The 26,388-nt window shown below is 34.7% G+C and overlaps 1 protein-coding gene across 1 annotated transcript in view; it reads left to right on the forward strand.

Annotated features, from left to right (window-relative positions):
* Nucleotides 1–26,109, forward strand: part of DTWD2 (DTW domain containing 2) — a 97,308-nt gene extending 71,199 nt beyond the window's left edge. The window contains exons 5-6 of the mRNA XM_032627602.1: nt 19,878–20,006; nt 25,372–26,109. Of these exons, the coding sequence (XP_032483493.1) occupies nt 19,878–20,006; nt 25,372–25,542 (300 nt within the window). The 3' untranslated portion in view covers nt 25,543–26,109. The remainder of the gene's footprint in view (nt 1–19,877; nt 20,007–25,371) is intronic.
* The last annotated feature ends 279 nt before the right edge of the window (nt 26,110–26,388 follow it).

A 26,388-nucleotide genomic window follows, 5' to 3' on the forward strand; every position in this document is an offset into this window, starting at 1 on the left:
TTCTGTACTAGGACACACAAATTTTTATTAGTTTGCCTATAATAGCAAACAACTCTAAACAGCTCAGATGTTTCAGTGAATATGTAAATTGTGGCAAATTCACATACAGGGATACTGTAAGACAGAAATGAAAATGAATGAACTGCAGCTATAGGAATAAATATGGATGGATGAGTCCTGAAATATAATGTTGTTAAAAAGACAAGTCACAGAAGAATATAAACCTTTTTTATAAAGTTCAAAAAGGCAGAATTGAACAATGTGTTATTTAGGATACCCAAAACTAAGAGAATAATAAAAAATTAAGACTAGTGGTTATCTTGGAGGAGGTCAAGTTTATTAGGAGAACTTTCACTGTTTTACTAAGGATATTCTTTTTGTTTCGTTTTTTAAACTGAGGTATAGTTGATTTACAGTATTATGTAATTTCAGGTATATATCATAGTCACAATTTTAAAAGGTCATACTCCATATATAGTTATTATAAAATATTGACTATATTCTCTTTGTTGTACAATATATCCTTGTAGCTTATTTATTTTATACATAGTAGTTTGTATCTTTTACCATACCCCTATCTTGTCCATCTCTCCTTCCTGCTTCCCACTGGTAACCACTAGTTTGTTCTCTTTATCTGTGAGTCTGTTTCTTTTTCGTTGTATTCACTAGTTTGTTTTATTTTTTAGATTCCACATATAAGTAATATCCCACAGTATGTCTCTCTCTGTTTGACTTAACTTCACTAAGCATAATACCCTCCAAGTCCATCCATGTTATTGCAAATGGCAAAATTTCCTTCTTTTTTATGGCTGAGTAGTATTCCATGTGTGTGTGTGTGTGTGTGTGTGTGTGTGTGTGTGTATACCATATATATATAATCTCACATCTTCTTTATCCATTCACGTGTTGATGGGCACTTAGGTTGCATTCATATCTAGACTATTGTAAATAGTGCTGCTATGAACATCGGAGTGCATGTATCTTTTTGAACTAATATTTTTGTTTTCTTCGGCTGTATACCCAGGAGTAGAATTGCCGGATCATACAGTAATTCTGTTTTTAGTTTTCTGAGGAACCTCCATACCATTTTCCACAGTGGCTGCACTAAGGGCATTCTTAAATGAAATTAGATGTATAGATGGATCTATCTGTCTATCTATCTATCTGTCTGTCTGTTTCTCTGTATTTCTGTGAGTGTGTGGAGCATACTGGGAAGGGTATCCTGAGAGTGTCAATCATTTTGGTTATTTCTATTGTATTTCTTAAATAGTTACTAAAAGATTCAGGGATGCCAGTTTTAGTCATTCTTCATGACTCAAATATTGCATATTTTCTTTTGTAGATATTAAAAGTTTTATAATTATGTATTAAAAACTAAGGTGTTAGAAGAAATAATGCTGTATGGTAGTCATTTTTTCTTGGTGGTAACATTACAGGGTACTCTCACTTTTTATATTATGCATTTCTAAATCTTATAGGTCTTTTATAATTGACATGAAATTTTAATATCGAGAAAAGACATAGATGACTATTGAAAGTAAAAGCACAAATTCAAAATTTTTTCTAATATTTTGCTAATGAGATGTTAACCTTGAGTTATATGCTAGTCTACAAGGCTGTCATGTTGGACTTAATACTAAGGATATTTGTTTTGGACAATCACCAAGCCCAGCATTTACTCTCACTTGAGACTTTCAGATAAGCATATTTATCTTTCACCAGAATTTTAATAAGTCCAAATTTGGGTCAGTGTTTTCTGCACTGATGTAAAGTATATCTAAATTTAAAACTAAAGCTGATGCTTGAGTGGTCAAAAGACACTAATATATGTTACATTGTTACAGTACTTAAGTATCCACTTGTATGCAATACTATTAAACAATTCCAAAACCATTCATTATAAATAAAAGTTTATTTTATAAGTTTTTCAACAAATATCCTCTGCATGGTACTTTATCTTTTTATAATTTCTTTTAGCACCTGTAACTAAATGTAATTATGAGAAGTTGGGGCAAAAGATTATAAACATTTTTATTTTAAGGGAAGAAAATAGAAATGATGTGGTTACTAAAAGTGAGTCTCTGTGATTATTTGAAAATCTTTAAAAAAATTCCAACTTTATACAGAATGTTAAATGTCTTAGAAACATATGAATGATATAATGTAATTGACCATGAAACACTGGCTTCCCATGGTATCAAGTTTATACATATTCTTGAGTTGACAGTTTAGAAGCTTTTGGTATCTCCATTTTTATGGTAGAATAATTATGCATGTGTTTATGTACATATATATGTGATCAGACAAATATAATTATAGAAAAGGTTTTTGTGACTTACTTTCCTTATATGATTTTATAATTTAAAAAATTGCATGACATTTATTCTCTTTAGAATTTTTTCTCCAAATAGGTGCTCTAAAAATGTCACTTTGAATTAAAGCATAGTGTTTGGAAAAGATAACTTATTTATGTTCTTGATGTAGATTTCAATAACATGCTGAGTTTTGCTCTGGTTGAATTTTTCCAGTATCTCGAAAGAAATTGCTGAAAATATTTAGATGTAAGGTTTTCAGATTTTGCATTATAGAAAACAATGTTAGAATTGCATAGAATAAAAGAAGGTAATCCCTTTAAAATTCCTAGAAGAGGATTTGATATGCACCTTATATATATACATATATATATATATTTTCATTAAACAGGTCATATTTGCTTCACAAAGTCCAATTTTTTATTTTATTTATTTATTTATTTATTTACAAATTTCTCAGCTTAAAAGGAATTGCATTTCTTTTCCCATAATATGAACAACTGGCTAAATTTCTAGTTCTTAAAGGATTTGTGTGATGTCAGTGGGCTCTCCCTGCTTAATAAACTTACTAGGCCTCTCACCTTCTGAGATGGCCCGAACTCTGTGGAGGGTGTTTCTCCCTTGGCTCCTCTCACTTTCTGAGAGACCCCATGCCCTGGGGCCACTCTTGCCTTTTGAGACGGACTGCATTCTGTCTATGGAATGTGTGTTTCTAAATAAATCCATGTCTTACCTAAAAAACAAAAAAATAAAACACAACTTACTGAAGTCCCTCAAAAGAGGTAAATTATGACTAATAATATTTGTTTCCCATTTCCAGCTTTTCTATATAAAATTTAATAATTGACTAAAGCAGTTTATCAACTTTGTAAGTTTATTTTAATTATTTATTTTTTTGGCCTATGCTACGCAGCTTGCAGGTTTTTAGTTCCTCGACCAGGGATCAAACGCAGGCCCTGGCAGTGAAAACGCCAAATCTTGACCCCTGGACCGCCCGGGGAATTCCCTCAACTTCATAAGTTTAAATTCAGACAGAGAACCCTAATGTCTTTATACAAATCCTTTCCCCACCTCTCATTTCCACGTCTCCTTGCCCAGTAAAGTTACCAGAAAACCATAAATTTAAGTATTTAACTGCTGGGTTTGGATTCATAGCTATAGTTTTTTCTTTTCTAATGATTATCATCAGCGTTCATTCATTCAACCAGTATTTATTGAATACCAGCCACTATGGGGCACTGTTATTGACACTAGAATACAGTAAGTTGTAAGTAAAATAATCCATGCCTTAATGGAGCTTACTTTGTGTGGAAATAGCCACTTAGGTCAGTATATAATTACAAATTAAATTCTGTGAATAGCATATAGGGGGTGCTTTAAAATGGCAATTTGATTGAAGTTGGGAATTCATGAAGAACTCTTTAGCATTTGAGAACTGAAGGATAGTAATAGTTAGCCAGGCAAAGAAAAGGTAAATACTTTTTTATACTTAGTCTGGCTATGTAGTGAGGGAGGTGGGGAAAGAGTGTTCTTCATTAAATGGGTAGTTTATAGACCATGGTAAGGATTTTGCCTAGTGGCAAGCTAAGGATTTTAATATGAGTAATAATGTGATCAGTTTGTTTTTTAGAAATTCACTTGGCTGATACATATAGAAGGATTTATAAGAAGATTGAAGTGGAAGCAAGATGTCCAGATAGGCATTTGCAGAGATTCAGTCTAGAAAGGATATTGACTTGGAATTGAGTACTGTTGTTGGAAAGAATGTTATTAAAAAATAAAAGTCATGCTAATAGTTACAAAGACTTATGTGTTTGTGTCTCTTGCTGAGACTGCTAACCTTGTCTAGTAGAAAAAGAACTAATTATTACAGATAGATGGAATTAGACTGTAGATACTGCCAATAAATTAAATACATGCAAATAGCTTTTATATGGATTAAGGAATTGATGGGAATCTTAATAAAATAATAGTAAGCTAAAGTACAGAACCTTTCATTAAGCAGATGGTGAAAAGCAACATAACAGTAAACCACAATTTGTTAAATATTGTATATCATCATAGTGATACTTTTGTTGTAATTAATGCTTTCCATAAGAAGCGTGGGATTAACATGCCAATGTTTTATCTGTTTATTTATTTATTTATGAGGATGATCTTTTATTTATTTATTTTTAAACTTTTTAAAATGTACAGAGGTGTTGAATTTTTTTTTTTTTTTTATGGTACGCGGGCCTCTCACTGTTGTGGTCTCTCCCGTTGCGGAGCACAGGCTCCAGACACGCAGGCTCGGCAGCCATGGCTCACGGGCCCAGCCGCTCTGCGGCATGTGGGATCTTCCCGGACCGGGGCACGAACCCGTGTCTCCTGCATTAGCAGGCGGACTCCCAACCACTGTGCCACCAGGGAAGCCCTGAATTTTTTTTTTATACATCTTTATTGGAGTATAATTGCTTTACAATGGTGTGTTAGTTTCTGCTGTATAACAAAGCGAATCAGCTATATATATACATACATCCCCATTTCTCCTCCCTCTTGCGTTTCCTTCCCACCCTCCCTATCGCACCCCTCTAGGTGGACACAAAGCACCGAGCTGATATCCCTGTGCCACGTGGCTGCTTCCCACTAGCTATCTGTTTTACATTTGGTAGTGTATATATGTCCATGCCACTCTCTCACTTCGTTCCAGCTTACCCTTCCCTCTCCCCGTGTCCTCAAATCCATTCTCTACATCTGCCTCTTTATTCCTGTCCTGCCTCTAGGTTCTTCAGAACCTATTTTTTAGATTCCATATATATGTGTTAGAGCATACAGTATTTGTCTTTCTCTTTCTGACTTACTTCATTCTGTATGATAGACTCTAGATCTATCCACCTCATTACAAATAGCTCAATTTCGTTTTTTTATGGCTGAGTAATATTCCATAGTATATATGTGCCACATCTTCTTTATCCATTCATCCAATGATGGACACTTGGGTTGTTTCCATCTCTGGGGTATTGTAAATAGAGCTGCAATGAACATTTTGGTACATGACTCTTTTGAATTACGGTTTTCTCAGGGTATATGCCCAGTAGTGGGATTGCTGGGTCATATGGTAGTTCTACTTTTAGTTTTTTAAGGAACCTCCATACTGTTCTCCATAGTGGCTGTATCACTTTACACCAAAGTGCAAGAGGGTTCCCTTTTCTCCATGCCCTCTCCAGCATTTATTGTTTGTAGATTTTTTGATAATGGCCATTCTGACTGGTGTGAGGTGATACCTCATTGTAGTTTGGATTTACATTTCTCTAATGATTAGTGATGTTGAGCATCCTTTCATGTGTTTGTTGGCAATTTGTATATCTTCTTGGAGAAATGTCTCTTTAGGTCTTCTGCCCATTTTTGGATTGGGTTGTTTGTTTTTTTGATATGAGCTGCTTGTATATTTTGGAGATTAATCCTTTGTCAGTTGCTTCATTTGCAAATATTTTCTCCCATTCAGAGGTTGTCTTTTCGTCTTGTTTATGGTTTCCTTTGCTGTGCAAAAGCTTTTAAGTTTCATTAGGTCCCATTTGTTTACTTTTGTTTTTATTTCTATATCTCTAGGAGGTGGGTCAAAAAGGATCTTGCTGTTATTTATGTCATAGAGTGTTCTGCCTATGTCTTCCTCTAAGAGTTTTATAGTGTCTGGCCTTACATTTAGGTCTTTAATCCATTTTGAATTTATTTTTCTGTATGGTGTTACGAAATGTTCTAATTTCATTCTTTTACATGTAGCTGTCTAGTTTTCCCAGCACCACTTATTGAAGAGGCTGTCTCTTCTCCATTGTATATTCTTGCCTCTTTTGTCAAAGATAAGGTGACTGTATGTGCATGGGTTTACACCTGGGCTTTCTATCCTGTTCCATTGATCTATATTTCTGTTTTTGTGCCACATACTGTCTTGATTACCGTAGCTTTGTAGTATAGTCTGAAGTCAGGGATCCTGATTCCTCCAGCTCCATTTTTCTTCCTCAAGATTGCTTTGGCTATTCGGGGTCTTTTGTGTTTCCATACAAATTGTGAAATTTTTTGTTCTAGTTCTGTGAAAAATGCTATTGGTAGTTTGATAGGGATTGCATTGAATCTGTAGATTGCTTTGGGTAGTAGAGTCATTTTCACAGTGTTGAATCTTCTAATCTAAGAACATGGTATATCTCTCCATCTGTTTGTATCATCTTTAATTTCTTTCATCAGCGTCTTATAGTTTTCTGCATACAGGTCTTTTGTCTCCTTACGAAGGTTTATTCCTAGGTATTTTATTCTTTTCTTTGCAGTGGTAAATGGGAGTGTTTCCTAAATTTCTCTTTCAGCTTTTTCATCAGTAGTGTACAGGAATGCCAGAGATTTCTGTGCATTAATTTTGTATCCTGCTACTTTACCAAATTCATTGATTAGCTCTAGTAGTTTTCTGGTAGCATCTTTAGGATTCTCTATATATAGTATCATGTCATCTGCAAACAGTGACAGCTTTACTTGTTTTCCTATTTGGGTTTCTTTTATTTCTTTTTTGTCTCTGACTGCTGTGGCTAACACTTCCAAAACTATGTTGAATAAGAGTGGTGAGAGTGGGCAACCTTGTCTTGTTCCTGATCTTAGTGAAAATGGTTTCAGTTTTTCACCATTGAGGACGGTGTTGACTGGGGGTTTGCCATATATGGCCTTTATTATATTGAAGTAAGTTCCCTCTGTGCCTACTTTTGGGAGGGTTTTTATCATAAATGGGTGTTGAGTTTTCTCAAAAGCTTTTTCTGCATTTATTGAGATTATCATATGGTTTTTACCCTTCAGTTTGTTAATTGGGTGTATCACATTGATTTGCGTATATTGAAGAATCCTTGCATTCCTGGGATAAACCCCACTTGATCATGGTGTATGATCCTTTTAATGTGCTGTTGGATTCCGTTTGCTAGTATTTTGTTGAGGATTTTTGCTTCTATGTTTATCAGTGATATTGGCCTGTAGTTTTCTTTCTTTGTGGCATCTTTGGTTTTGGTATCGGGGTGATGGTGGCCTCATAGAATGAGTTTGGGAGTGTTCCTCCCTCTGCTATACTTTGGAAGAGTTTGAGGAGGATGGGTGTTAACCTCTTTTCTAAATGTTGGATAGAATTCTGTGAAGCCATCTGGTCCTGGGCTTTTGTTTGTTGGAAGACTTTTAATCACAGTTTCAATTTCTCTGCTTGTGATTGGTCTGTTTATATTTTCTGTTTCTTCTTGGTTCAGTCTCAGAAGCTTGTGCATTTCTAAGAATTTGTCGATTTCTTCCAAGTTGTCCATTTTATTGGCATATAGTTGCTTCTAATAATCTCTCATGATCCTTTCTATTTCTGCAGTGTCACTTGTTACTTCTTTTTCATTTCTAATTCTATTGGTTTGAGTTTTCTCCCTTTTTTTCTTGATAAGTCTGGCTAATGGTTTATCTATTTTGTTTATCTTCTCAAAGAACCAGCTTTTAGTTTTATTGATCTTTGCTTCAATAAGCAGTCATTTCTTTCGTTTCTTTTTCATTTATTTCTGATCTGATCTTTATGATTTCTCCCCTTCTGCTAACTTTGGGGTTTTTTTGTTCTTTCTCTAATTGTTTTAGGTGTTAGGGTTGTTTATTTGACATGTTTCTTGTTTCTTGAGTTAGGATTGTATTTCTATAAACTTCCCTCTTGGATCTGCTTTTGCTGTATCCCATAGGTTTTGGTCATCATGTTTTCCTTGTCATTTGTGTCTAGGTACTTTTTGATTTCCTCTTTGATTTCTTCAGTGTTCTCTTGGCTATTTAGACGTGTAGTGTTCTCTTGGCTATTTAGACGTGTATTGTTTAGCCTCCACGTGTTTGTATTGTTTATACATTATTTCCTGTAATTGATATCTAGTCTCATAGTGTTGTGGTTGGAAAAGAAACTTAATACAGTTTCAGTTTTCTTAAGTTTACCAAGGCTTGATATGTGACCCAAGATATGATCTGTCCTGGAGAATGTTCCATGAGCACTTAAGAAGAAAGTGTATTCTGTTGTTTTTGGATGGCATGTCCTATAAATATCAATTAAGTCCATCTTGTTTAATGTATCATTTAAAGCTTGTGTTTCCTTATTTATTTTCATTTTGGATGATCTGTCCATTGGATGAAAGTGGGGTGTTAAAGTCCCCTGCTATGATTGTGTTACTGTTGACTTCCCCTTTTATGGCTGTTAGCATTTACCTTATGTATTGAGGTGCTCCTATGTTGGGTGCATAAATATTTACACTTGTTATATCTTCTTCTTAGATTGATCCCTTGATCATTATATAGTGTCCTTCTTTGTCTCTTGTAATAGTCTTTATTTTAAAGTCTATTTTGTTTGATATGAGAATTGCTACTCCAGATTTCTTCTGATTTCCATTTGCATGGAATATCTTTATCCATCCCCTCACTTTCAGTCTGCATGTGTCCCTAGGTCTGAAGTGGGTCTCTTGTAGACAGCATATATATGAGTCTTGTTTTTGCATCCATTCAGCCAGTCTGTGTCTTTTGGTTGTAGTGTTTAATCCATTTACATTTAAGGTAGTTATCAATATATATGTTCCTGTTACCATTTTCTTAATTGTTTTGGGTTTGTTGTTGTAGGTCTTTTCCTTCTCTTGTGTTTCCTGCCTAGAGTAGTTCCGTTAGCATTTGTTGTAGAGCTGGTTTGGTGGTGCTGAATTCTCTTAGCTTTTGCTTGTCTGTAAAGGTTTTAATTTCTTTTTCACATCTGAATGAGATCCTTGCTGGGTAGAGTAATCTTGGTTGTAGGTTTTCCCTTTTATAACTGTAAATATGTCCTGCCACTCCCTTCTGGCTTGCAGAATTTCTGCTGAAAGTTCAGCTGTTAACTTTACGGGGATTCCCTTGTACGATATTTTTCCCATGCTGCTTTTAATATTTTTTCTTTGCATTTAATTTTTGATAGTTTGATTAGTATGTGTCTTGGCGTGTGTCTCCTTGGATTTATCCTGTAATGGACTCTCTGTGCTTCTTGGACTTCATTGACTATTTCTCTTCCCATATTAGGGAAGTTTTCAACTATAATCTCTTCACATATTTTCTCAGTCCCTTTTTCTTTCTCTTCTTCTTCTTATGTGACCTTTATAGTTCGAATGTTGGTGCATTTAGTGTTGTCCCAGAGGTCTCTGAGACTGTCCTCAATTCTTTTCATCCTTTTTTCTTTATTCTGCTCTGCAGTATTTATTTCCACTATTTTATCTTCCAGGTCACTTATCCATTCTTCTGCCTCAGTTATTCTGCTATTGATTCCTTCTAGAGAATTTTTAATTTCATTTATTGTGCTGTTCATCATTTTTTTTTTCCCCTTTATTTCTTCTAGATCGTTTTTAAGCATTTCTCCGTTGTATTTCGAAGATTTTGGATCATTTTTACTGTCATTACTCTGAATTATTTTTCAGATAGACTGCCTATTTCCTCTTCATTTGTTTGGTCTGGTGCATTTTTACATTGCTCTTTCATCTGCTGTGTGTTTCCCTGTCTTCTCACTTTGCTTAACTTACTGTGTTTGGGTCTCCTTTACGCAGACTGCAAGTTCGTAGTTCCCGTTGTTTTTGGTGTCTGCCTACAATGGGTAAGGTTGGTTCAGTGGGTTGTTTAGGCTTCCTGGTAGAGAGGAGTGTTGCCTGTGTTCTGGTGGATGAGGCTGGATCTTGTCTTTCTGATGGGCAGGTCCACGTCTGGTGGTGTGTTTTGGGGTGTCTGTCGCCTCATAATGATTTTAGGCAGCCTCTCTGCTAATCGGTGGGGTTGTGTTCCTCTCTTTCTAGTTGTTTGCATAGGGTGTCCAGCACTGTAGCTTGCTGGTTGTTGAGTGGAGCTGGTCTTAGCATTGAGATGGAGATCTCTGGGAGAGCTTTCGCCATTTGATGTTACGTCGGCCCCAGAGGTCTCTGGTTGACCAATGTCCTGAACTCAGCTCTCCCACCTCAGAGGCTCAGGCCTGACACCCGTCCAGAGCACCAAGACCCTGTCAGCCACTCGGCTGCTAGTGTTGGAGGGTCTCTTGTGGAGGCGGGCAGTGGCTGTGGCTCACCGTGGAGACTAGGACACTGGCAGCAGAAGTTCTGCAAAGTACTCCTTGGCATGAGCCCTCCCAGTGTCCACCATTAGCCCCACCGAAGAGCCCATGCCAGTGTTTTGATTAACCATCTAATAGAATTTTCATTTAAATCATTTGAAAAGTGAATGATAAGCTTTGGGGAAATTAAGTTTTAATTTGAAATCAGAATCTTTTCCTACTGAATAGAAAAGAAATTCCTGTAATTTTTAAAGAATTCTTTACCTTGTATTCTTTTCCCATATTATTTTTACTCTTCATTGCAGTTATCAGTCTTTCATCCCTTTTTTTGGGTGGTAATTTTTCAGCCTTATTTGTGTCAATAAAAACTAATTCATTTGTCAAATTCAGTATCTGACATTTATGCACATATTATTCATGCTACACAGTTGACAGAATTATGTTATATTTCTGAGGGGAATATATTATATCATTAATGACTATTATGCAGGGTACTTTATGTTGTCCAAATTGTGTTTGAATGGATTTATTTAAGAAACGCCAATTCACTTTTTGGATTTCACTAGCTCTATTAAATAGTCTAAGAAAATAATTAACAGACATGGAGGCATCATGCACTCTGATTTCAAACTGTACTACAAAGCTGTAGTAATCAAAATTATATCGTGCTGGCACAAAAACAGACACATAGATCAAAGGAACAGAATAGACAAACCAGAAATAAACCCACACTTATATGGTCAATTAATCTATGACAAAGGGAGCAAAAATATACAATGGGGGTAAAGACAAACTCTTCAGTAAGTGATGTTGGCAAAACTGGACAGCTATGTGCAAAAGAACGAAACTTAAGCCACTGTCTTACACCATCTATAAAAAATAAAGTCAAGTGGATTAAAGTCTAAATGTAGGACCTGAAAGCATAAAACTCCTAAAAGAAAGCATAGGCAGTATGCTCTTTGACATAGGTCTCAACAATATTTTTTTGGATCTGTCTCCTTAAGCAAGAGCAACAAAAGCAAAAGTAAAGAAGTGGGACTACATCAAACTGAAAACCTTTTACATAGTGAAGGTAACTATCAACTGAATGAAAAGGCCCCTTACTGAATGGGAGAAGACATTTTCAAATGACAAGTTCAATAAGGGGTTAGTACACAAAATATGTTAAAAAAAAACTCATACAGCTCAATATCAAAAAACCCAAACAATTTAATTTAAAAATGGGCAGAGGACATGAATAGATAGTTTTTCAAAGAAGACGTACAAATAGCTAACAGGCACATGAAAAGATGCTCAACTTCTGTAGTCATCAGGGAAATGCAATCCAAACCAAAATGAAATCATTACCTCACACCTTTCAGAGTGGCTGTTATCAAGAAGACAAGTAATAAAAAGCATTGGCAAGCATGTGGAGAAAAGGGAACCCTGGTACAATGTTGATAGGAACGTACATTGGTACGGATGCTATGGAAAACAAAAAATTAAAAAATGGAACTGCCGTATGGCTCAGCAATTTCACTTTTGGGTATTTAACTGAAAACAACAAAAGCACTAATTAAAAAAGATATATGCATACCAGTGTTCATTGTAACATTATTTACAATAGCCAAGATATGGAAGCAACCTAATTGTCTGTGAAAAGATGAATGGATAAAGAATATGTGGTATATATACACAATGGAATATTACTTAACCATAAAAAGAACAAAATCTTGCCATTTGTGACAAAATGTATGGACCTAGAGGGTATTATGCTAAGTGAAATAAGACAGAGAAAGACCAATACTGTGTGATATTACTTTTTTATTTTTATTTTCGGCCACTGTGTGGCTAGTAGGATCTTAGTTCCCCAAGCAGGGATTGAACCTGGGCCATGGCAGTGAAAGTGCTGAGTCCTAACCACTGGACCGCCAGGGAATTCCCCTGTGTGAATCTGAAAAACAAAACAAACATAATAGAATAGAAACAGACTCATAGATACAGAGAACTGACTGGTGATTGCCAGAGGGGAGGTGGGTAAAGGGATGGGCAAAATAAGTGAAGAAGATTAAGAGGTACAAACTTCCAGCTATGAAATAACAAAGTTATGGAGATATAATGTACAACATAGGGAATATTGTCAATAATATTTTAATAACTTTGTATGGTGACAGATATTAACTATCCTTATCCTGGTGATCATTTTGGTGTAAAATGATCAAAGGTAAAAAAAGGTATAAAAATATCAAATCACTATGTTGTACACCTGAAACTATTTAACATTGTAAGTTAATTATACTTCAATTTAAAAAATTGTGATATTCTGCAACTCATAATTTCTTATCATTTAAGTATTCTGTACTCTATTCTTCAAAGGAACATAGCAACTTAATTGTTAGCTAATTCTTTTTTATGTCCGTCTGCCAGTTTTACTGTCATAAAATCAATTAAACATTACAGATAAGTTACACATGTGCAGAGATAGAAGAAGATGAGAAAATATATTGAAAATATTAGGCAGATAAAAGAGTCACGCAAGGTCGTTCAAGAAATGAAAAAATTTCATTTAAAAAGTATTTTCAAAAATCATTATAAACTCTTGGTCTGTCTCTTCTGTTACATAGTGTTGTTTGGGAATGTTTTAAAGAAATATCAAAGATTTAGATACAAGATTCAGTACTTTGGGAATTATTGCACATTTTAATGATGCTTAGATCATGTACTTAAAGGGCAAAAGAGTAAAATATGAATATTTTCCTTGTATATAAATTATATCTTTAATGAAAATATTTCTGCCTTTTTCAGGATTCTTACTGTTAGGAATATTTTATTTATCTGGCAGTGTAACTTGTTCTCTGTTATTCAGTGAAACTCTTCTCTGGTTCTTTCTCCTGCTTCTAAGACTGCTTTTTCTCTACCTGTTCAATAGCTTTTCTTCTTCCGTCCTGTAAAATTTGACATTCTTCTGGCTCTAAGTTTTATCTTATCCCACACTCTTGGTCAGGCTACTCATCTGGCTTTATTGCGATAAAGCTGAGTTGCTTCACACTTATTCATTAGATTGTGAAGAAAGCATTGTAATCATCACTAGCACTATCCTGGTTAACATCAGTAGCATCAGTACCACCCTCATCAACATCTTTGCCTGTATTGCCTGCTTACTGTATGGCAGGCATTGCTGAGCACTTCACATATATTAGCATCTTAAAGCACAATCATTCTTCAAGGTTGTTAATGTTTTAGGCTCTGAGAGTTTAAATCTTGTTTGAGGTCATACTACTATTATGTAGAGTTAAATTTAAATAAGTCTAATTTCCTTTCTTATGCTTTTAGTTGCTGTGCTTTTCTATCTCCCGATTCATGCACATTATTGTAATTCAAGGTTATAGAAAAGTGTTGTTAATAAAGTAAAAGAGTGTACAATTTAACTCAGTAAATTTTAAAATAAAAATTTTTTGTGACAAATAGAACTTATGAAGTAATTGTATAACGTGTGCTTTATTTCACACCTAGGCTAATTTATGATTTATTTTCCAATAGCTGTTTATAAAGGCATGACAGCTTTTGAAATGAGTAGAAATGATAATTGTTAAATGAAATTTATCTTTGGTGAGAAAATGTTTCACTAGCAAGACATTATAAAATTGGTTATTACTTAGGTGAGACTAGTAAATCAATTTCTAATATCCTAAATCAGTTTCTGTTCTAAGTTTCCTAATAAAGGATATAAATTGACGTAAGCCCAGAATGAATAAATGCATACATGTAGACATGCTTAGTTTGGACAATTTCAATTCCAGGAGATATCACAAAAGTTAGTTTCTATAGCATTATTCAACAGAGACTCGTCTTCATTAAGTATTGCTGAGAAAAATAGCAGCAGAAAGTAATGCCAAGGCGTTTAATCTATAGTCACATGCTTCTTTCTGGCTTGTTTAATGGCGTAATGTTTTGTTAATTTACTGAAATCACTCTGAAGTTATTGTAGGCAATAATTTTTTTTTTTTAACTTTTTTGGCTGCATTGGGTCTTCGTTGCTGCGTGTGGTCTTTCTCTAGTTGCAGCGAGTGGGGGCTACTCTGTTGCGGTGTGCGGGCTTCTCATTGCGGTGGCTTCTCTTGCTGTGCAGCACGGGCTCTAGGTGCGTGGGCTTCAGTAGTTGTGGCACGTGGGCTCAGTAGTTGTGGTTCGCAGGCTCCAGAGCACAGGCTCAGTGGTTGTGGCATACGGACTTAGTTGCTCCGCGGCATGTGGGATCTTCCCGGACCAGGGCTCGAACCCGTGTCCTCTGCATTGGCAGGCAGATTCTTAACCACTGCGCCACCAGGGATGGTAGCCAATAATCTTAAGGAATTTTTGTTTTCATGCCTCTATTCTTTTTTTTTTTGAAGAGGAAGCTTAAAAACTCAGATAAAACTTTTTTTATTTAAGAGAAATTATTATATTTCAATATTATTTTAAACTTTAATTCTGTCATTCTAAACTTTTTAAAAGAGTAATTATGCCTGAGAACGTGGAGATTACTATCTGACTTATAAAGATAACTTCCAATTCTGTGATCTCATGAATCTATGTGTTTTTACTTTCCTTCTCTAGATATTTCCATACCCATAGTTCTCAGTGACTTCAGATATGTACTACTTGGAGTTATGTGAAAAACAGTGGTAGATTAAATATTTTTATTAGTAGGAAAAAACACTAGTCAAGATATTTGATTAAATATGTCACTCAACAGAATTTTAATTTTGTATCATTATTTAGATTTGCTTAAATTTGAAATTTGTAAGTGCTTAATTTTTAGGCTTCTGAATTGTATGTTTGCATTTTTAACATCAAAGTTTTTGTGTGTTGGAAAAGCAATGTGTAACTTTAATTACTATTTTAATGTGTAAGAAAGTACTAAATTTTAAACCCAATGTGTTCTACGAGTTCTTTGGTAATTTTGGAATTGTGCTTTACCATAGAAACTGTTATGAAATGAAGTTTCTCAGGTCAACTCAGAAAAAAAAAAATTTAAACAATAATGTGTTTTGGAAGTAGCACAATATTATCATTTTATCTATAACTAATGCCCCCTTTAACCTTATTTTTATCAAATTTTCTGAGTTTCAACATTAATCCTGGAATCTTAACTTTCTGTAAAAACTTTACAGGCTTCATAGTGTGGGAAGATGGGAGCAAGACATACATATTGATATTTGTGAGAAACTTTCATTCTTGAGAAGACTCCTCCCCCTTTATCATTTTTTTTTTACACTGTGTTCATAAGACCCCTAAAATTATTCAGGAGTCCCTCAGCCTTGCTTTCCAGCAGAATAGCTTTGTTTTATTTGTTTAATATGTTGGGATTTGCCTAAGAATTCATCCATTTAATTATTAGCCTAGTTATGAAGAGCTCAAGCTCTCAAAGAAGACTATAAATTCATTTATCTGCTTTACCATGATTGATTTTGGAACCTTGGATAAGTTACTTCACCTCTCTGTACTTTGGTTTCCTCATCTGTAAAATGGAGATAATAGTACTTCATAGGATTTTTGCGAGAATTAAATGAGACAATATATGTACATTTTCTAGAATAGCACTTACTGTCCAAGTGCATGAGACTTTGCATATAAGTGGTTAAGTCTCTGTTCAAACTGGCAACTGTCTGATGCCAAAGCTGGACTTTTATCACTATTAGATCATAGTGTTGAACTAAACTGAGGAAATTAAAGGAATGAAGTGGATTGAGGGATTGGGGCTAGAAGAAAAGATTTAGTACCTCTCCTTCAAAGGGCAGCTCATAAGCTCAGATACTGATTCTTGTTTGTGAAAGATCATAGAAAAAAGGGTGCTTCAGAAAGGAGGGTTTTTATGTGTGTCTTCCACTGGTAAGGAATTCAGAATGTTAGTAAAAAGAATTTTTTTAGCTTGTTCTAGACTAGGGTTGTTTCAGAAAGCCTGCAAAATAGATTGATTTTCCTAGAAACCTTTAAGGAAGCTGATCAACTGATGAGAATGTCTTGTGACTCCTAATAATTAAGTGAGGAGCACAATAGTTTTATGTAATAATGAAACTTGTCTTAAAAGAGCCTGAGAACAGATAACACGTAATCACCATCAAATTATAAAAATACAGCATTTGTTGGGGGTGTGTGTGTGTGGAGATGATTAAAATTTTAATTTTGAGGTCTTTTTTAGTTTATTTTTCTTGACAAAAGAATTAACTATATTATAGTAAATTATTTTAAAGACATATGTTATGCAAACATAAGCCATGGCATGTTAATCCTTTGGATAGTTTTTTGAGTCCTAAAGGTCATTACTAAACCACTGAACATGCTATGACTTCCACACTATTAATGACACAAATCACAAAAATAGCTAAAGGTCTATCTAGGAAGGAGACATTTGTAAAAACCCTTTTAAAAAGCATCTGAACAGTGATCATAGCTGTCAAACTGTTATCTGGTATTCTTATATATTAAATATATATTTAATATTTAATGGAAGAAAATAAAGGAAGGCATTAACAACAAAAGAATTTTAAGGAATTCAAATTTTAGCCAATCCAGAGAATCAGTGGAAAAGATCTGAAGCTCAGTCTAGAAGTAAAATTTGGATGAGTTGGCTGTTTCTAAAATGGGAGTTATATTATAGGCTTACAACCTATACCAGTAGAATTCTAAACCAACCAATGATACTCCTGTTCCTAAAGAAGTCACATTAAGAGCACTCAGACAACTTCTACCCATGGAGAACCAACTTCCAAGAAGATCAAAATTATTGAAGCATTCTTTGCATCAGCATGGCTTCCAAAAATTGGAAATGAAGATTGTATATAATAATTATACATAATATATTAATAATAATGATATATAATTAATGTAGCATTAAAATTATATATACATTATATGATCTTGGGATTGATCACTAAAAAATAGGTTTTAATACCATCAGGTCCAGCTATCTGATTTTTATCAAGTGAGCAGGAACTGAGAAACTATATGACTGAAATTAAGTGATTAATTATTGTCAACTTTGATATAATAATATTGGTCTTTCAGTAGTTCCTTTTTCTACATACCATACTTTCATCATATGTTAATTTTTTTCATTTCTTATAATAGTTAATTTTGCCTTGGATTTTCTTGAACACTTATTCATGAAGATGAGGCAGTTTCTGAGAAATTATTATGATGCTTGTGACTTCTCAAGAAGATGGATCAACAGGGTTTCTGTTTAGTCTTGCTCATTTACTCACTGAATTAAGTGTGTGATGAAGGTGATATAGCACGTAAGCGTAAAAGGAGGTGCCGTGAGATCACATTAGCATGCTTTAATAACATGTATCCTAATAATATGACAGATCTTAGTTATATATACTCTTTTAATATATCCAGTTACTAGGTAACTCCCAGAGAGACGATTTGTGAAGGATATTCTGAAGTCTTTTAACAAATGATATATTTCAAATTCTGTTTTCATACAGCCATGTGAGCCACAGTAAGAAATAAAACACCCTCCCGAAATAACAAATTTCTTTTAAAAATCAAATTAATTCCAATAAACAAAATCCACTGTGAATTTTGCATGTTTTCCAAAGGTTTTGTTTTAATCAGATGCTTGTTATAAATTCCTCCAGTGATGACTTGGAATTAAGTATTGAAAGCAGTAGTTGTCTGTACTCTGTTCTACTGGTTGACCTGATGAAATATCAAAGCTTTTAGTAATTACAATTAATCAACATCATGAATTATTCTTACAGTTATTTAAACATAGGCTTTCTTTTATCATTATACATGTTTCTCAACCATTTTCTTCCATCTTTTCTCTCCCTGCATCTGTTTTTCATCTTGTCCATTGGTAGAAATGCAGAGTAATTTTAATATGATATCTAAAATATAATTAGTCAAATATGCTTTAAAGAATATATTCCAAAATCATATATAGGGCAATACATTCTATAGTGAATCTTTTATGATGCCCACTTTGTTTCCCTCTCTCTCTCCCTCCCCCTTCCCCCTCATCTCTTTTTGAGGAAGGAAAGGAAACAAGTTGTAGAGGATAATTTTTTGAACAAAAAGCAATCAGAGTGGAAAAACCATATTTCCCATCACATATCCTTAAATGTGATTTTGATCAGAGTGTGGGCTTTATGAGTGTAAGATTACTTGAGTTTCATTTAATTAAAGTAGGAATCAAAGGGCCAAAATGCTGACATTCAGTTTTCTATTGCCTTTCTCATGTCTGACCCTATCTCAGCTAAAATATTATCTCGATGGAGAAAAGTATCTCTGTAGTATGCTACTTTTATCTAAAAAGTGGATGTATATATATGTGTGTGTGTGTGTGTGTGTGTTGGTGTGTGTGTGTATCTCTGTGTGTTTATATAGATTTACACCCACACAGACATATGCTTATCAGTTTAAGAAATAAAGGAGGAATAAACCAGAAAATAAAATATCCCAATCATCAGTTCTCCAAAGTGATTAAACCATTTTCACTTCCACTTCAATGTATGAGAGTTTCATTTACTCTATCCTCATTTGGTGGTGTTAGTCTTTTCGATGTTAACTGTTCTAATGAGTGAAATGTTATTTCCTTATGATTTTATTTTATTTTATTTTTATTTATTTATTTTTGATTGTGTTGGGTCTTCGTTGCTGCACATGGGCTTTCTCTAGTTGCGGTGAGCGGGGGCTACTCTTCATTGCGGTGTGAGGGCTTCTCATTGCGGTGGCTTCTCTTGTTGCAGAGCATGGGCTCTAGGTGCACGGGCTTCAGTAGCTGTGGCTCACGGACTCTAGAGCGCAGGCTCAGTAGTTGTGGCGCACGGGCTTAGTTGCTCCGTGGCATGTGGGATCTTCCCAGACCAGGGCTCGAACCCATGTCCCCTACATTGGCAGGTGGATTCTCAACCACTGCGCCACCAGGGAAGCCCCTCATTGTGATTTTGATTTACATTAAACCATGTTGAGCCCTTTTACATGTACCTATTTGCTACTTGTATATCTTCTTTTGTGAAGTGTCTGTTCACTCTTTTTGCCCACTGGGAGGGGGTTATTAGTCTTTTTAGTTTTGATTTGTAGGAATTTGTATATATTTTGAATACATTTTCTTTGTCAGATGTGTAACTATCCTCTAGCTTCTATTTAACAAAACAATAATAAAAGGATGTTATGTATAGAAGATATTGATACATTTAATATTTATAAACTGGCAATTTTGGAAGGAAATTAGAGTAATTAGTATTTAAAATACAGACCTTAGGGGCTTCCCTGGTGGCACAGTGGTTGAGAGTCCGCCTGCCGATCGAGGGGACATGGGTTCGTGCCCTGGTCCAGGAAGATCCCACATGCCGCGAAGCGGCTGGGCCTGTGAGCCATGGCCGCTGAGCCTGCGCGTCCAGAGCCTGTGCTCCGCAACGGGAGAGGCCACAACAGTGAGAGGCCCCCATACTGCAAAAATAAAATAAAATAAAAAACAGACCTTATAGTTTTAAACTTAAAAGAAAAATTACATTATATTCTGTTTTTGGTTTCAGGTGCAATTAAAAACCAGCATTTCTAGTCAGTATGTAATTCGGGCACAACCAACTAATAGGTGCCTTTCTACACTGGAGTGTGCAGCTGTCGCTCTTTCTATCTTGGAGAAAAATAATTACATACAAGAGGTATGTCTTTGGAAAGTTACATAGTTTTTGAAAGTAGGAGTTTAGTTAGATTTTTGTCTAGAAAATTAAAAAATGCATAACTTGTTAAATTTGTAACTTAAGTGACAAGTAGACTGTATCTGTGATAGAAATTTGTGCACTTTTATAACCTTCCTTTCCCCTCTGGTGTTTCTCTGTTAGTTTAACGTTCCAGATTGCATTATTTAAATATTCATTCTAAGCTGTGCAAACAGCATTTGTAATATGCTAAATCGTTTTTAAGTAGCATAACATTAAATATAGTTTTTTGGGGCTAGATATGTCTTTCAGTAGTCTGTATTTCTGTTTTAGTCTTTTGTGTTCTCTTGTACTAGACTTTTTTCTTTTTATTTAAAAGAACATTTTACAGCAAGATTTTTTCCATTGGTGCTTTTATTCAAGGAGATATACCAACTTCCTGTTTAATCTTATTAACCTTGCTTAGGGTATAAAAAGATATAATTTTTCTTGAGAAAAAAGCCTACAGAATATGAAAACGTTATAACCTGCAATCAACATTTTATTTAATTTCCATGAAAGCCTGATGATTTCATATATAATTCATAATCATTAGTAAATAATAATGTTTCAGTGAGCTCACAACATCTCAACCTTTTAGAACATGTAAGAAATTTTCCATTTATGACAAGAGAAAAAAATAGCAAACTAAATGGAGTTTTATAACTCCCTCCTCTAAGACACACACACACACACACACACACACACACACACACACACGCACAAAGTATGCTCTTTCCTGCCTTCTTTCTGTCTTTCTCATTATACACCATGGTTTCTATTATAAAAGTGTGCCTTAGCCATGAGGGAAATTCCGATAATGGATAAAAGCTTAGGTCAGAGTAACTGGATAAGTGGGTTAGTTACCAGGAAAAAGAACAAAAGACCTCCAAAGCAAGGGGAGTTAAAGAATGCCAGAAGAAGCATTGAATTGCCCTTTTCCTCCCCCCTACCCTAAGCCATGGTATGTGTCAGAGTTGGAGACTTTCTTCTTTTGAAAGAAGTAGGCTTTCATGAGTAGGCTATTTTTGTGTGTATCTGTATGAGTAGACTTACTTTTGGGTCTAGGCAATTTCTCTTTCTCTCTTTTGAGGGAAAAAATGCGTGAAGGATCCTAGATCCTTCCTCCAAATGACCAGGGAGTATTCTCAGACTCTTTTTTCTCCCCTCTGACTTTATCACCTATTCCCATGTACCTTCCATCAATATAACACTTAATATACGCCTATACTTGTCTCTCTGTTTTGTTTATTAACCATCACCTGTGCATGTTCTTCAGCAGAAAACAACATTATTTTTAGGTGTCTTAAAGGAAAGATGGAACCCAAGGCTGTTGTTTAAGCTTGCTTTCTGTACAGTCTCTGTATTTTCCTTTTTGTTGATGTAAAATCCTAGGATCAGCCAACATCAGACACAGGCCTCATTAAAAGTTTAAATCTTGAGGGAAAAATATAATGGTCTTTGGCTATAAATTTAAATTTTCTTTCCTCTTCTTCTTTTGGTTTATAAAAAGAATCTTCTATGGATTTATATTTATTATTCCCACAATTGGAATTGAATCTTTACTGCATTCCTAAACAGAAGCTTTAATGTTGGTAACGGTGGTGTTTTAGTAGTAGTAGTTATAGTATAATAGGGCTAGGGTTTGGCATAGGGTTTGTACTACTACTACTACAAATGCTGCTACTGCTCCCCCCTTTCCAGCTTTATAAGATATATTATTCTGATATTAATTAATGTACTGTCACAGCAGGAAACCTGTCTTATGTTTTTAGTATAATATCTTACAACAGGCAGAGTTTAAGAGATAGAAGGGTGTAAGGATCTATCATCTCTTCAGCTTTTGGAGCTTTTATTTTTTTCTGTGGGTCAAGTTGAACATAAAATCCCAAAGCAAAAGTGGGGTCCTAGAGTTCTCATTCTTTTTGCTTTGGTCACCAGGAGTGGTTATACTATAGTGACCAGGAGTAGAAGAAGGATGTTTGATAATCAGGCATGTGATTTGGGAGGTGCTGATAAGATGGTCGCAGGAACATGAGCAGAAAAAAAGCATATGAAACATCCCAAGTTGCTTATTATTACATCTGGCAAACAATTAGCTTTCTTAGTGGGGGAACACCAAGTCCAGCTTGTTTAAATCTAGCTACAATAAAAAAATCAGTACATTCTTCTGAACATCTGCTCTGAAATAGGTGTTTTCTTTCCTTCCTGGGGAGGAAAGCTATAACATGCCTTTTACCCCCAATAACCTTTTATTAGGGGCATCCTAATAAAACCTTAAGAGGATGGGGAGAGTAGTAATTTTTCAGCTGGCTTCATTCTGTAGAGGTAGGGCTCCTCAAAATAAAGAACTTGGCATAGAATGGCCTTCTTAGTCTGTTGATTCATTCTCTTCCTTTATTCTTGAGCAGTTTTCAGTCACTTGGAGATAGCATGATATGAGTTCTGAAGCAAGTTTGAGTTAAAACTTTATCACTTAAAAAAAAAAAAAAAAAAAACTTTATCACTTATCATCAGCAGTTTTTGCCAGAAGGCAATTCATGTAATCTCTTTGTGTTTGTTTTCTTATCTGCGATATACAAAAAATAGTTACCTCATAATATTGTTATGAGAATCAAATGGGATAATGTATGTTAATTGCCTGACACCGGGCTCTCAAGAAGTGTTCATCTTTTTGCCTTTCCTCGCCTCTGATTCTTGTCTATAGATTGACAGAAAAATTGAACTGAAAGTTGGTGATTTTCATTTTGCCATTATAATATGTACCAGGGTTACTCATACCTTGGAAGCCTTATGAACTTTTGTAACTAGACGTGGCAAAGCTTTGTGCTGTAACCTAAATGTCTTAGCTCTACTCATCACCAATAGTTGTTAATAACGGTCTTTTGAAACTGTCACATTGCATCTATAGACAGAGGATTTACAGAACACTGATTTTCCCCCAGATAAACTTTTAGAAACTAATTTTGTAAGTAGAGGATTTTCTTTGTTCTTCTGAACCAGTAAACCTCTCATATAGCTTCACATTGCCCCAGATATAATGTTATGAATGTAGAGAGAAACATTATCATTTATTATCAATCAAGTTATATGCTAAGCACTTTAAATGTATCATGTGAGTGCACCATAATAATAACCTTATAAGGTGGACATAATATTCCTCACTTTGCAGATGAAGAAAACGAGGCAAAGAGAGGTTAACTTATCTGGGAACACATAGCTAGTAAGTGATTGTATCAGTCACTTAAAACCCCAAAATCAGAATGGCATAACACACTGTCTGTACAGTGGGATTGCCAGGGGGACCGCTGCTAATTATAGTCACTTGGATCCAGGCTGATGGATGCACCATCTAGACACATCACTTTAAGGAAGGAATAAACAGAGGTGAGGAATCATACACCACTTTTAAAGCATCTGCCCAGAGGTGACACACATTATTTGTGCTCACATTTCATTAACCAAGTCAAGTTATATGGCCATGCCTAACTTCAGAGGGGGCTAGAAAATGCAGTCTGATCATGTATCATGAAAGATGACTGATGTATTTGTGAACAACCCTAGTGACTACCACAGATCTATCTCCAAAATTCATTGTCTTAATTACTCAGAAAATTGATAGAATCTTATCTTCAGGAAGTAAAAGTTGAAGGCCCTTAATCATAGGAGTATTAATACTCTTCTATCTATGAAGAATCTAATAAATGTCATAAAATAGCAATTGTCTCAGTCTGTGTATGGTCCAAGGTATGTTTCCTAGGTATGATGTTTCAGGATTCAATCACTTCCTTATATTGACTCTGTAAAGTAATATATAGTCATTTCTATATTTCTTCTCTTGTTTGAAGAATTGAAGGTACAAAAAGAAATTATGAGAACGTACCTAAGAGACTCTCTACAATAATGTCAGGCAGAGCTTTTCCAAGATGTTTGTCTTTTTCTTACTGGTGTGTCTCAGTTAGGAGTTACATTTAGTTGCATGTAACAGAGCCCTTACTGCAGTGGTTGGGCCATATATGAGTTTATTTTTCTCCTGTAATAAGAAATGCTGAAGTTAGTGGTCTAGGGCTGGGGATGCAGCTGAAGAGGACATCAGAGACCCAGATTTCTTCTGTCTTTCTGTCCATCACTGTATGTATTTGGCTTTAATCTTCATGTTTATTGTCCTGTAGTCACATGTGTTCATCCACATGTGGCAGTCACGTTCCGGGCAAGAAGAAAAGGCAAAAGCCTATGCCTGCTAGGTCTGTCCCAACCCAAGGCCTTCCACTTACATCTTGTTGGATAAACTGTCATTAGTCAATGTAGTATTACTAGCTGGACACATTGCCACCTTGAATAAAATTTTAGATTTTTTTTAATAAGGAAGAAAAGAATGGATATGGAGAAGCAACTACCAGTGACTGCCACATATTTGTAAGAGTTCATTGTAAATTAAAGCTGTTAAGCCCTTTGCTGCCACTTTTGTTGTATATGTGGGGGAATACATTTTTACATAGACATTGTGAAATTTTTATAGTTAAATCTTTGTTCCTTTTATTTTCTTTTTAAACAATCTGCACCATCAAGTTTGTTATTTAAAAGTGTTATATCAGGGATCTCAGGCCCAGGGAAAGATTCTGACTCAAATATGTTTAAAACACTAGCTTAATGTTTTTTTTTTTTTTTCCTAACTTTTGAATTTGAATAACTTTAAGAAGGACATATGCTCAGTTGTTTGACAACCTCCACCATTCTCTGTTACCTTATAGGTCCACCTAGGTCACATGTTTATGTTATATGTCTGGCCCTATAGGTATTTGAGTTCAGACAGGTATGTATACAGTTACAGTTATTTCAAATGCACCCACACGTGGTTATCTAACTTGTATGTGGGCCATGGAGTAGTGTGAGAGAATTAGTAAACTTACCCATTGCTGCCATCATCCATTTGTTAGCAAGTAGCGGGAAGCTTGTGTTAGTCTGTGATTGAAACTGAATTAACTAATTTGTACCTAAATGTCTCTTTTAGTCTGCTGTTACAGATTAGTTATTATAATGGCCACAATTTTTGTACTGTTTGAATATATTAAAGTATAAAACTAAATTTAGACTTTATCACCTATATGGAAAATTAGTATTTGTGTCTTACTGGAACTCCCTAGTGGTATGTAAGGTATGAATTTAAATGAACTATTTATTTAGAAGTTATCATATATTTGATTGCCTATTGCTTTTCATAGTTAAAAGCTAATAATAAAATAATAATCCCTGTTTCTAAAGAAAAAATTTAGATAGAATATCATGATTTGTCACATCTTTTTTAGTATCTTTTTTTTTATCTTAACAGACTTTGCTTCGCCCTCTTCAAGCTTTATGCTCTTTCCAGCTTCAGCATGGTGCTCAAATTCGCCTCAGCAAGGAACACCTTCTGAAAAATGGATTATATCCTAAGCCGATGCCAAAGAACAAACGCAAACTCAGGAAAATGGAACTATTAATGAACAGCATTAAAATTTAGTACAGTTGTTCTTATGGTGCTAGTTTTGTTGTCTTCAGCTGACAATAATGAGTTAACTTTTTATACATTTTAAGTCTGTGGGTTTTTGTCTAAAGAATGAGAGTTACATACTAAACTTACCCAGAAGAAGAAAGTAATCCAAATAGCCAAAAAACAAACAAACAAAATTCAGTGATTCAGTGAAAAGCAAGATTTCGTACTGTATTTGTTTTTAAAATGTGCCTCTAATACATTTTTTCAAGTCAGTAATTTGAAATGTGATTGGTTGTTGAGCTGGGTTAGAAGTACTAATTAATAAAAGGGAATGGAAGGAAACTGATGTGCCTGACTGGTTCAGTATTGTTTCTGTTAGTGTTTATAGATAATTAGGTGTAGACCTATAATAGAGGATAATCTTGCACATGAACTTTATAGTTTGAAATAAGTAACAAAAGAAAATAATAATCAAGTAATTTAGGTTGAATTTATTTCATAAATAAGTATTCTTTAGGGACTAAAATTGAATTCAGCCAATGTGATTTAAGTGTGCGATTAATTGCCCATATTTTTAAAGTTAAAATTTAATTAGAAAAAGTATATTCACTGTCTAACATTATTTTCAGGTGTACAACATAATGATTTGGTATTTGTGTACATTGCAAAATGATCACTGCAATAAGTCTAGTTAAAATCTGTCATCTTACATAATTAGAACAAATTTTTTTCTTGTGATGAGAAGTTTTAAGATATACTCCCTTAGCAACTTTAAAATATACAATACAGTATTACTAACTATAGTCACCATGCTGTATATTACATTCCCATGACTTACTTGTTTAAAAACGGCCCTTTTGACCCTCTTCACCC

This window comes from Phocoena sinus, chromosome 3 (assembly GCF_008692025.1).
Source record: "Phocoena sinus isolate mPhoSin1 chromosome 3, mPhoSin1.pri, whole genome shotgun sequence".
NCBI classification, from domain to species: domain Eukaryota; kingdom Metazoa; phylum Chordata; class Mammalia; order Artiodactyla; family Phocoenidae; genus Phocoena; species Phocoena sinus.